Source organism: Aulonocara sp. 'chitande type north' Nkhata Bay, linkage group LG9 (genome assembly GCF_057382095.1).
Source record: "Aulonocara sp. 'chitande type north' Nkhata Bay isolate Kocher_YH1m ecotype deep benthic linkage group LG9, A_spYH_male_GT1.1, whole genome shotgun sequence".
Lineage (NCBI taxonomy): Eukaryota > Metazoa > Chordata > Actinopteri > Cichliformes > Cichlidae > Aulonocara > Aulonocara sp. 'chitande type north' Nkhata Bay.
Window position 1 is genome coordinate 24,987,439 of NC_141352.1, and position 11,422 is coordinate 24,998,860.

The window sequence follows — 11,422 nt, forward strand, 5'->3', positions numbered from 1 at the left end:
CGTAGATGTGGAGCCGACAAATTAGCAGCGACTGTGTGATACTGATCACGTCAAAAGGGAACAAATGTCTGAGGAAGGTTTTTAACACCTCATTGAGTCTGTGCCATTAAGAATTCAGGCAGCTCTGAAGGCAAAAGGACAACACCACTGCTGATCGGTCTGGCCTGGCCCTGCTGAGATCCTCCTTGAAGTGTTTTGTTTTTTGTTTTTTTTAGTAGCTCCAGTGCTTCACCAATCGTATTCTATCATTTTTAGTTGTGTTTAGTTTAGTATGTATTCTTTTTTTTTGGCGGGGAAAAATCCCAGTTCCCAAACCGACTACAGCTGACTGCAGTCGTGCAACACTTCTTCATAAACACCACAGGTTAATAAATTACCTGGCAGTGCTGTTGTTTTATAGGTTATATAAAGAATCTTTATAAAAGCAAGCAGCTAGAAGCAGAAGCACAATCTCAACATGGTCCACTGGATTTTCTTTCTAAACTCCTGCGATGCATTCATTTCTTCTTCTCTTTTCTATTTCCCTTCACTGTTAAAGAGGAGTTTCCATTATGCCAGTGGTTCACATTAAAGAGATGGGAACAGGCTGCTACCTGCAATTCTCCTTGCTCACCCAGCCGTGGGTCACTAGGTGCTGAGCGACAGCTGGCTGTCTCGTTCCCTCCACCACTCACACACACTAACAGTCACACACCTGCACAACACACTCATGTGGTTCCAGACTCCTTCCCACCCATTCTTTACATTCACCTGCCAAGCAGCTTTATAAGGCCAATGTTCAGAGCGATACAAACCGCAGACACATAGGTGACGCACAGAATCAGTGCAGTGTGTTCTGTAATATATTCATGCATAGAAAAGCGATCAGTCATCCTGTAAGTGTGGAAGAACAAACACACACACACACACACACACACACACACACAATGTAAGCAACGACAAAGTGATTGTTAAGAAACAATACTGACTCGGTTAGACTTTTCTGATTGAAAAACAGTGGGATCAAGTTAGGAACACCAATGCAAGACTAAAGGTTCTAATAATGAATTACGACATTCCCTTAAATAACAAAAGAATAAATAAAAATGAAGGTTTTATTGATGTATGATGTTTGATACAAATTTGAATGGGGAATACAGTCAGGGGCTTTAAATTTGTGTGTTTTGCCCCTTTTTTATACACTCTCAAAGTATGAGTGTAGGAAGTACAAGACAGTCATAAACATGACTGTGCTAAAAAATACAAACAATAGCAACTACAGTTAATGGATAATGAAAAGGCAATCAAATGAGCTGATAAACCATAGCTCTAGAAGACCTAATAGGTACTACACACTGTGACTGTGATATTAAAGTGTTAACCAGATTGCCAGTTACTATTACAGAAAATACTTCTTCTCACTTCCTGCAAAGAGAGATAGTGATCCAGATCAGAGGGCATGCTAGCAAAGTGCTTTGTCAAATCCGGCCTGACTTTCCATCTATTTTAACAACTGCAGCCATAAGCAATCCTGCAGATCTATGAAACGTATCTTCCCCCTTCCTCTTGCCACAGCTGCTGAGGCAGCACCTGGATTTAAATGACTAGACTCATTTCTGAACGCCTGATGGTGACAGCTGAGGATGGAGAAATTACCCACAGACCTGTTTCTATTCTTTCTCATGTGAGAGGCATCTGGGAAGAATAACTGTAAATTGTTTCATTCCTTTATAACCACCACCTTAACAAGTTCACGTGCTGCATTCTTATCATCAAAATCCACGACGATACCGTACAGTAAAAAAGTCTTTGACCACTTGTAGTTTGGTGATATTTTGTTAAGGAAATAGGAAACTTTAGTGGCCTTCATGAATAGTTCACAAGGACATTCACAGCTCTTCATGCCTTTTGTTTCTGTTCTCAGTCAAGATGATTGGGCCCTGAGGACACCAGTTAATGATCGATGGCGCTCCATTGTTCTTTCTTCTGTCCAGGTATGTTTTTACTGCACTGGCAGTGTGTTTGGGACCATTGTCATGCTGATAAATTAAGCCGTTGATAATTAGACACTATTCAGATCCATGGTGGATCAAAATCTGAGAAAATTTGACAAATCAGTTTTGACAAGATCGCCACCTTTGACTGAAATGCTAACTCCAAACCATGACAGAGCCACCATCATGTTTTACAGATGCCTGTAGACATTCTGAAAAGGGTCATGTTCAAGGACTGGACTGAAAATGGGTGAAAAAGCAGTCAATTACCAAAGATCTTAGAAAGCCCTTCAGAAAGGTTGGAGGACTATTGCTCAAGACCACTTTTGAAACAACTGCAAAAAAGTCTAGCTCCTTGGAATTAACAAATTTAAGAATCAAGTGATGGATTAAGACTTTTACACGGTGCTCTATATGTCAGAAGTCTGGTTTTTATGACAAAAAAAGCATTTTCTAGCTTATCGAGCAACTATTAAACTCCTCCAGGTTTACATGGTCAATACTGGAAAAAACGCAAATTACTAAGAAAAGATGAGGTGAATAAAACATCACTTTATAATTAAAAAATGATTTAACAGTCAGATTTTATTACTGCAGAAATGTGTGATTAAAGTAACAATATTGATTTTTACACCATATTTTACTGGTATTTGACCTTCCCCCTGCATCTACATCCATATACTGTTGATGAACGCAGCAGTAGCCAAGGGGTAGACATCCCCATCTAGTGAGCTTGGAATCCAGACTTTCATGAGAACAAATGTTGCATAATCAATAAATGAGTAATAAAGCTGTTTAAAGCTCTATTAGAGTATAATTTGTGTAAAATATGTTCATTTTTCTCAATCCTAGGGGCTCAGACAGATTTACCTTTTTAATTTGTCTTTAAATGCATTTTCACGAGGTTGCTCGCTCATTTGTTTCCCTTTATTGACATGTTAATCAAGATTTTAGGTTTTTTCTTTTGTAATGTGCAGGGGTGCACATAAGTGGTGCACATTTGCTGTCAAAATAAAAGACGTGCACCAGATAAGAAGTTGCAACGCGCGTTTGCGTACATATAAAAGGCACTGTTTTTGTCCGCTAGAGAGGGATTTTCACAGCACATTCTGCACCACATCTCTGTGCGTTCATCATTTGTTTGAAGCCAGCTCACCTTCTGCAACCACTTTTCCGAGTATACGCGCTTCTTTTGCGGTTCGGACTCCTGATATTTCTTTGGAGGTGGAGGAACACCAAAGTAACTGGTTAAAGGAGCTTCTTCAACATTTTTAAGAGTTCGAAACACATGTCTGTCCTCCTCCAGAAAATCTTATGTACACAAATGCGCGTTGCAACTTCTTATCTTGTGCGCGTTTTTTATTTTGACAGCGAATGCGAACCTGCGGACCACTTATGTGCACCCCTGGTAATGTGTTCTGTTTGCAGTAAAAATCAAGTGGATGAAACAAAGAGGACAAAGAAAAAGAGTACTTTTGTAATTTCTGGCTAATTACTTGAAGCTGGACATCAACAAAAGCTGGGATCATTTTACATAACTTTTAAGAAGGAGTCCTGTATCATGCTCTCCACCTGGTCTACCAGCACACTGTACTCTGCTTCACAAATGCTGTGTTTCCTCTTGGCACTTTCTTTCAGGCATTTTATCATCTCTCTGTGCATTTCTGGTCTGGATGCAATAAGTTCCAGCTTCTTGAGCTGCTCAGCGGGATCCTCTGGAATATTTGGGATTTGTAAAGCTTTGAACACAGCGGGAGCAAATTTCCCATAGTGAGCCGTGGAACAAAACACTACGGGACACGAGCCATCCTGCAGCCTATCAGCGACGAATTTAGCCACAGCCGTGTGTGTGTCCATGACGTAGCCCGTCTGTGTGTGAACTCTCTGGATGGCGGCCAAGCAGTCATCCTCAGAGCACCAGCCAGACAGCACTTCCTGCTGAATCGTGCCAAGAAGAGGCTCGGGAACCTGAAAGTGCTGCTGTCTGTCTAAGCGTGTGAACAGGTCCTTGACAAGATGGCTGTTTCCGTCGGAGACGTGGTAGATAAACCTCTCGAGGTTGGAGGACTTCAAGATATCTATAGCGGGGGAGTGGGAGAGCATCAGAGACCGTCCCCGAAGATCGTACTGGCCTGTCTTGATAAAGTCAGTGATGACACGGTTGTGGTTGGATGCACAGATAACTTTTCTTATCGGGATGCCCATTTGTTTGGCGTACACAGCTGACATGGCATTGCCAAAGTTGCCAGTAGGGATGCAAACATCAATGGGATCGCCGAATTTGATGACACCATCCCTGCACAGATCCAGATAGGCTGATGAATGATAGACCACCTGAAAGAGGAGAAAATGTTAGTAAAACTTTGCTTAGTGTTGCCAAAATAATACTGCCCTTGTGACTGACTAAAAATCACAGACTTTTAGCAAGTAAGTGAATTCCTGAAGAACAGCAAAACACCTGGATCAAACTTTTGGTGTTTTCACAACAACAGAATGGGAAACACAATAAAATTTCACTTTACAATAACGTTGTATTCCTGTTTCTGCATTTTAAAGAAAGACTGCATACTGGGGTCACAGTTTGAAGTTTAGTTCCACTTCCTTGCAGCACAAACCAGAAATGGACACCACTCACCTTCAAAATCAGTTTTTTAAAACACGTTGGCTGCAGCTCTGAAACAACCATTTTTGGTAACCATGGAAGTCTGCTGGCAACCAAAGCAATCACAATGTTGGCTACGAAAAAGCTTATTAAGATGTAATGTTATAATTAAATGCTTACATTTATAAAAATCAATGTCTTCTTGCAGCGACACTCGGTGATCAGCAACCTACCTGTGGCAACAGGCGTGCCCAGTTGATGGAGTTGCCGGTGCTGAGGACTGTGCCGTACTCTACAGCGAGATGCCCTGTCAGCCCCGCCTCCCCAAACATCCTCTTGATATTTCTCTGGCAGAAGTCAAAGTCTGACAGGACGCTGACACCCCTGGCATTGCCCTCCCTGTAGCTCATCATCTGGAGCTTCTGAATCTCACTCACTCCTCCCTCCGGGAAGAACACCAGGACGCCGGTGCGGTGTCTGTCAGTGCCGCTCAGCCTGCTGAAGCCACTGAGCACTGCACTGCCAGTGTCTCCAGATGTGGCTACCAGGATGAGGTAGTTGCACATGGGTGGGAGGCAGTAGGCGAAGAGCTGAGGCATCAGCTGCAAAGCGAGGTCCTTGAAGGAGGCGGTGGGGCCGTGAAAAAGCTCCTGAATGTACTGATTGTGGGCGAGGTGTTTTACAGGTGCGACAGCCTTGCTGCCAAAGTTTGACCCATACGCCTTGAATATCATTGTTCTGAGATCCAAAGCAGAGATGTCCAGAGGGTGGATGCACTTTTCAAGTAAAACTAACGCTCGCTCTGGGTACGACATCTCAACTAACCTCTGCCATTCGCGTGTGCCTATCTTTGGGAAGCCATTTTTGGGAACATAAAGTCCTCCATCTGGAGCCAGACCCTCCACAACCACATCACTAAAGTATATTTTCTGCTTGGACAATCCTGCGCTATCACATCGGGTTGAAATGAATGTTTCTTCATCACTTTTCTGGTATCTCTCCACAGCTTTCAGCACCTTCTCTGCTACCTCCTCCACTGTGTCTCCTGTTCCACACAGCACCCTCACATCCAGCCATTTCTCATAAAACTGTTTCCTGTAAAGCAAAATGTCCCTCATGGATACCCCTTCCTCCTGGCCCACTATCCTGTTCACCTTCATGCTGGTGAGTCTCTGTAAGATGTCCTCACTGTCCACATCCAGGTAGAAGACCAGCCCGCTCTGTTTGACATGCTGCATTGCTTCAGCATGAAGAGGATTAGAGCCCGTCAGGGAAACAACACACCCAGAGGCAGAGAAGTTACACAAAGCTCGACCTTCTTCCTCCAAGAAACACCTTCCGCCAACTGCTGCCAACTTAGCGGCAACAGGCATCTTCCATGCCGTCTCCAAGACATCATCATCAACATCTATGACAGGGAGTCCCAGTTTGTGGGCCACTATCTTCCCCACCGTAGTTTTTCCTGCTCCCGGAGGACCCATGAGCAGGATGTTCTTGTCTCCCAGGCAGGTGGATCTGGCGGAAAGCCATGATTTTTGTGTAGACAGTGAACTCAGGCACCATTTGGCAGCTCTTATTGGAAGCTGGCTTGTATTCAGTAAACCCATTCAGCAATCAAATGACAACTGCCCTTACCCCTGTGAAAAAGAACATATTTCAGTTTTCTTTCTTTCTTTTTTTTAGAACAATGGTATTCTAAGATTATAGTACACCTAAATTTACAAGTCAGCATGTTAGCTTTTTGACAGACCTTGAAAAGTATTATATAATCTTGTCACACACCCGAACATCTTAAAGATAAGAAGACACCGTTCTAAAATCATTATCTCTTCCATTTAGACAATAACTCTTATTGCTTTTACATTGGCCCTAAAAAGCCATACCAAAGCTGTAAATGTAAACAGAAATTTTTCTCCCTCATTGTACACAGCGAGAGGCTCTAATTTACAATGGCAGCGAGATGATTATCAGGCAGAAGAAAAGATAATATCTGCTGAAGATATCAGTATCTGATTACTGGGAGGTGGGGTTAACAAAATATCAGATAACATCATAAAAACAAACCTCCGCTTTGATTTTATACAAGTTGGTAAGCTTGTATAAAACAAGATAAAGTGCATCTGTCCTTCAGATGCCTGATGTGAGTTTTAACCTTCACACGCAAACATGTGCTTTACCCCATATGCAGTCTGCGGGGGACAAACTAGAAAACTCGAATTCATTGCAAGAACTTTTTTTTCATAATTCGTACAGTTCAATAGTGTTCAACAGCAGCATAAAAAGTATTTATTTGTTTTTTTAACGTAGGTCAGTTTGTTTCATTTAAATGGACCGTTAAGGTATAATTACAGATATCAGTAGCATGCTTAGATTTCTGCTTTCGAAGTTTAGAGAGTTAGCCGAGGAATTTAAAGACAGCTGCAGTTGTAATTACCAAGCTTATAAGCTTTGATAAAATATCGTAAAAGGCTGGGATAACTTCTCGGCTTATTCAGGACACTCGCAGATGACCGTAAATGAAATTGAATGAGCAATACACTTACGCAAATAACGACTTTCCATAAGCTCCACCTGTTAATAAATGACTTTGTAAATTACGTAATTCTGTGATCTTGTTAGTTTACACAAGGAAATGAACTCTTTGCTGCAACAGTCTCCACAACAGTCGCCATAAATAACTATGGTAAGCCTAGAGGGACAAAATTATATTTATCACTGGAAGCAAAAAAAGAAAGAAAAAATGCTTAACTACATATAAATTCAGCGACGTTTTAAACTGTAACCAAACAGCTTGGAAGTTGTAGCAAACATCTAGAAAAATCCACAAAACAAAGAGAAAATCTGAAGGCAAAGCTGAACTCTTTACTGCTTTCAAGTCTGCCTCGAAAATCCCCCCTCTAAACGCCGAACAAACTTCACGCGAAAATAGCATATAGCCCTAGTAATCTTAAAGCAAGAGGAGAAGAATATTTTATGCAATTTAATGGATAACGTGAAACATTTTACATTTGCAACTTTCAAAAATAACAAGATATAACCCTAAATGAGACACTTTCCGACCGCTCATGAACGCAACATCTGCTGTTCTTGTTTCCTAGCAACTAGCCGGTGTCAAACAAATTTGGACAATTTAAGGCTATTAGCCTTCAAAAGAAGCTACAGCACTCTTTCGTTAATCGCCTCTTTATTCATGATGTCTGAAGATGTCCATCCTCCAGAAAGTGCCTTCAATCTCCTTCCAGTGGAAGACAAAAAGAAGGAAAAAGCGCCCAGGTAAATTGCTTCAACTTAGCTCAAAGTACGCAGTTAGCTTTAAAGTGTTATTTGGGGTAAACAAAACAAAATCACGACATCAGTTTGACATTAAAGTTTTACAAAGTCTTTTGGGTTTTTGTTTGTTTGTTTGCTTGTTTTGTTTTCCAGAAATAACTAATAAACTTGGCGTAAGTAGTAAATTGTAGTTTTACAGAGAATTTTTTATTAAAATAAAGAGAAAAGAAAAACATTCCTATAGCTTTGTTTTTATTTGCGTTTTTAAATGTTTGCTTTTAGTTTTATGGAGATTGTTTTTAGAGTATGTTTGCTCATTTTTATTGAAACGTTTTGGTGTCTGTTAAAGGTTTCTTTTTTCCTTTTACGTATGTAAAGAGTTAATTAGAGAGATTTTATACTTGTTTGATGTTTTAGTAAAGACTCTGGATTCATGATTCCTTGTAAGCTTTTACTGTGTGTAACTGAGGAGACATTACATGCAAGTAGCTTGGTGGGAACCCAGTCCTGTTAGACATTTTTCCTGCGTGCATGCGCAGTGAACTGTTCGCTTCGAACAGGTATGGTAAACCCCCACTAGTCAGATGTTCTACACTACTGTAAATTTAGATTAGGTCGTAAAACAGATACGCAGCTTTTGGACGGTATTTTAAAAATAGTATAGGGGGGGAAATCCAGTATTGTGTAATAATGTAGTTGATTTAATGTTCTTTCAGTTTGTTATGTAAATTAAAATGAAAAACTAAAAAAACTCATCACTACCTATTTTGTTGACGAGTTTGACTTAAAAATAACAGCAGAAAAGACTAAAAATAGTGATTTATAATATTACATTTTGTGAGTACAGTATATCAATTCAGTTTTCTTTTATTTTAAAGCATAGTTTTCATTTGTTTTTAATTAAAATAATAATAATTTTGTTTTTAAGTTTTTGTAGTGATTGCTTCAACTAATGTGTTGCTTTTTCTTTTTTTAAGGTATGTATCAAAATTCAGGCCTGCAGTTATGTTGGAGAGAAAACTGGTGAAGGAGCCGATAAGGACGATGGGACCTGCCAGAGTGGAGTTGCCATCTCCAGAGAATTTCCTCAAGAAGCATTCGAAAGAGCCCAAACTGCCTGAACGTGAGTTCATCTGTCACACCGTTTTATTAGCGTGTGGGTTTGCCTTGAGATGGTGAATATGAGCTTCTTGGCATTGCATCTTTCAGAGACACAGAGCTCCAAAGATGTTCATAAAACCTGCTCTTTCACTGAGAGGAAACCTCCAGTCCCCAGAAAGAATGACAAACCACTGATGGGAATTCACACCAAGAGGGACTTTTTAAAGGAAACACCTGAACTGGTGCCAATGAAACCACAGCCTGCATGCGTAGACACCAGCAAGGGGCACAAACAGGTGCTGGAAAACTCAGGGCTTGTCCCAAAGTTCATCACACGAAAGGTATTTTCCTACAGTTGCTGCTTGCAGTCTTTTAAATATCAACATAAGGCATGCTAGAATAATATCATGTTTATATTTGCTCATAAAACACACCCTGCATGAAGGACTTTGGTAGAGTACCAGCGTACCTCCAGCAGCGCAGCGAAGCAGAGAGGAGGGCTCGAGAGGAGTATGAAAACTTTGTAAAAGCAGAGCGGGAGCAGAGGGCCATGAAACACATGACAGAGGAGGAGAGACAAGCCATCCTGAAGGTAAATAAATGCAGGGGAACCATGCTGGATCTTACAATTTAGTGGATTTAACTTGAGTTATACAGGGTTTTGAACTTCAGTTATTCACATGCATTAACACAGTGAAGCTGTAGGATGACAGTTAGATTGTTCTCAGTTAAAGTAAATGTTGAGGGTTCTTTGTCAGAGTACAGTTTTTCATTTAAACTTGATTTTTCTATATAAGGACTTGCAGTAGGAAGTCAGAAGACTAGCGGGACCATCGATATTTAACTTTAGATCCTTGATTTCTCAATGTGGGCATCATTATTTTGTGTTTAAGCTTTGCCTCGTGTGAGTAGGTGATATGGTATCCAGTGATTCATATGGCACAGAACAATGTTAATGTTTAGCCATTAACACGACACAGTGTCTGTCCCTGTGCGGGGTATGAGGCACAAAAACTGAGATCTCTGAGATCATTCCAGCAACATTTTCTGAGTTTAATTATAAAAATGTTCACAACTAAACTTGTATAAAGTGCATGTAACATCAAATTAATTAGAACTCTCATACTCGTGTATACTGTTTTTTAGTTCAAGAGATTTCTCCTCCTTAACTGCTGCACATGCAAAAATAAACAACAATACACCAAAGCCAAATCTGGCTGCAAAATATCAGTTTTCCTTCCTTACTCAGCAGGATTTCTTAGATAATTACCCTCTGTAACATCTCTGACTGATGCCTGTTTACTCAGAAAAGCCTTGAATACAGATAGTCTGTCTTGTGACATTGATGCGTTTCCTTCCCCAAATCTTCTGTCCAGCGCCTGAAGGAGACCTGGGATAAGCTACATCACGAGTACCAGGCCCTTCCCCTCATCATCGACACTATGTCACAGAGGGCCACCAAGGACTGCCTCGAAAGGCAAATGAAGCAGCTGGAGGACGACATCGACTTATTCGAGAGGTTCAAAATCATCTACATACCTAACGATGATTAAACTCAGCAGAGATGAGATGCAGTGTAGTGAATGTTGTTATTTGCCCCATTCATGAGGAAAATAAACTGGTTGATTTACTGTATATTTTTTGCAGTGTCAGTTCATTTTTTTACAAAGCTAATACAAAATACAAGATTTTTTTTCAGACAAACAACACTCACATGAATTTATGACTTGGGCCACTTCCATGTGTAGTCCAAAAACATAAATTTGTTGTGCTGTGTCATAACATGAGAGAAAGTTTTGGCTGATGATGACGAACCCTGCTATTTAGTTTCTGTGAGATTTTAACAGAGGAAGAAAAGCTCAAAACATAAATCAGGTTACAAGCTCAACACCGACTTCCTTTAACCCTCTTGCTCTTTTAAAGCTATCAGGGGAAAGTAGATTACAAGGTTGTTGTTGTTTTCCAGCATGATCTCAGTTTAAACTGAGTTTTGAGGATGAGTTCTGGCAGAAGATTAACCCTTAAGATACTGAAACTATGACTGTTCCCTCCTGCGCTCATGTCCCTTCCAACGTTTGGCCTTTTGAGTTTGAAGGTTGTTTCATGACTAAAGCCCAAATGATGCAGGATTTTTAAGAGCAATACTAAATTCACTATTTTGGGCATTTAAAATTCTGATATATCAGCCAATACATTTTTTTCTGTCAGTCACATGTAAGATAAACATCTTTTTCTGGCATTTGTTGTGTAGCTGCCAAGAGGGAACTTGCAGAGTGTCCTCTTTGGGGAAAACAATGCAATGTCAACACTCATATCATGGTTGAACGGTGTTTCTCTGATGTTGTCATTACTTTATAAATTTTCACTTGTCGCCCAGTATAAATAGCTAATATCCAAAACCATTAGACTCTATTCACAACTTTTCTTTCACGTTATTTCCATTACTCACAGTTCCAGTTAAATTAGGACGGTCGAC

At 40.4% G+C, this 11,422-nt stretch overlaps 2 protein-coding genes across 2 annotated transcripts; one reads left to right on the forward strand and one right to left on the reverse strand.

The window, feature by feature from the left end:
• Positions 1-1,080: 1,080 nt before the first annotated feature.
• On the reverse strand, positions 1,081-7,633 carry thnsl1 (threonine synthase like 1). The gene is made up of 3 exons (XM_086306677.1): positions 7,119-7,633; positions 4,809-6,212; positions 1,081-4,307 (listed from the first exon to the last, which is right to left on the reverse strand). The coding sequence occupies exons 2-3, from the start codon at positions 6,180-6,182 to the stop codon at positions 3,504-3,506; spliced, it is 2,178 nt and encodes a 725-aa protein (XP_086162803.1). The 5' UTR covers positions 6,183-6,212; positions 7,119-7,633; the 3' UTR covers positions 1,081-3,503.
• A 40-nt stretch (positions 7,634-7,673) lies between these two features.
• On the forward strand, positions 7,674-10,581 carry enkur (enkurin, TRPC channel interacting protein). Its single transcript, XM_086306678.1, has 5 exons — positions 7,674-7,848; positions 8,823-8,968; positions 9,055-9,287; positions 9,392-9,538; positions 10,323-10,581. The coding sequence occupies exons 1-5, from the start codon at positions 7,766-7,768 to the stop codon at positions 10,497-10,499; spliced, it is 786 nt and encodes a 261-aa protein (XP_086162804.1). The 5' UTR covers positions 7,674-7,765; the 3' UTR covers positions 10,500-10,581.
• The last annotated feature ends 841 nt before the right edge of the window (positions 10,582-11,422 follow it).

Excerpts from the sequence above, each read along its gene's own strand:
- thnsl1 (XM_086306677.1), bottom strand. The coding sequence starts at position 6,182 with ATGGGTTTACTGAATACAAGCCAGCTTCCAATAAGAGCTGCCAAATGG. Across the intron at positions 4,308-4,808 it reads GGGCACGCCTGTTGCCACAG|GTGGTCTATCATTCATCAGC; the intron begins GTAGGTTGCTGA and ends CTCCTCTTTCAG.
- enkur (XM_086306678.1), top strand. The coding sequence starts at position 7,766 with ATGATGTCTGAAGATGTCCATCCTCCAGAAAGTGCCTTCAATCTCCTT. Across the intron at positions 8,969-9,054 it reads AGAGCCCAAACTGCCTGAAC|AGACACAGAGCTCCAAAGAT; the intron begins GTGAGTTCATCT and ends TGCATCTTTCAG. Across the intron at positions 9,539-10,322 it reads AGAGACAAGCCATCCTGAAG|CGCCTGAAGGAGACCTGGGA; the intron begins GTAAATAAATGC and ends TCTTCTGTCCAG.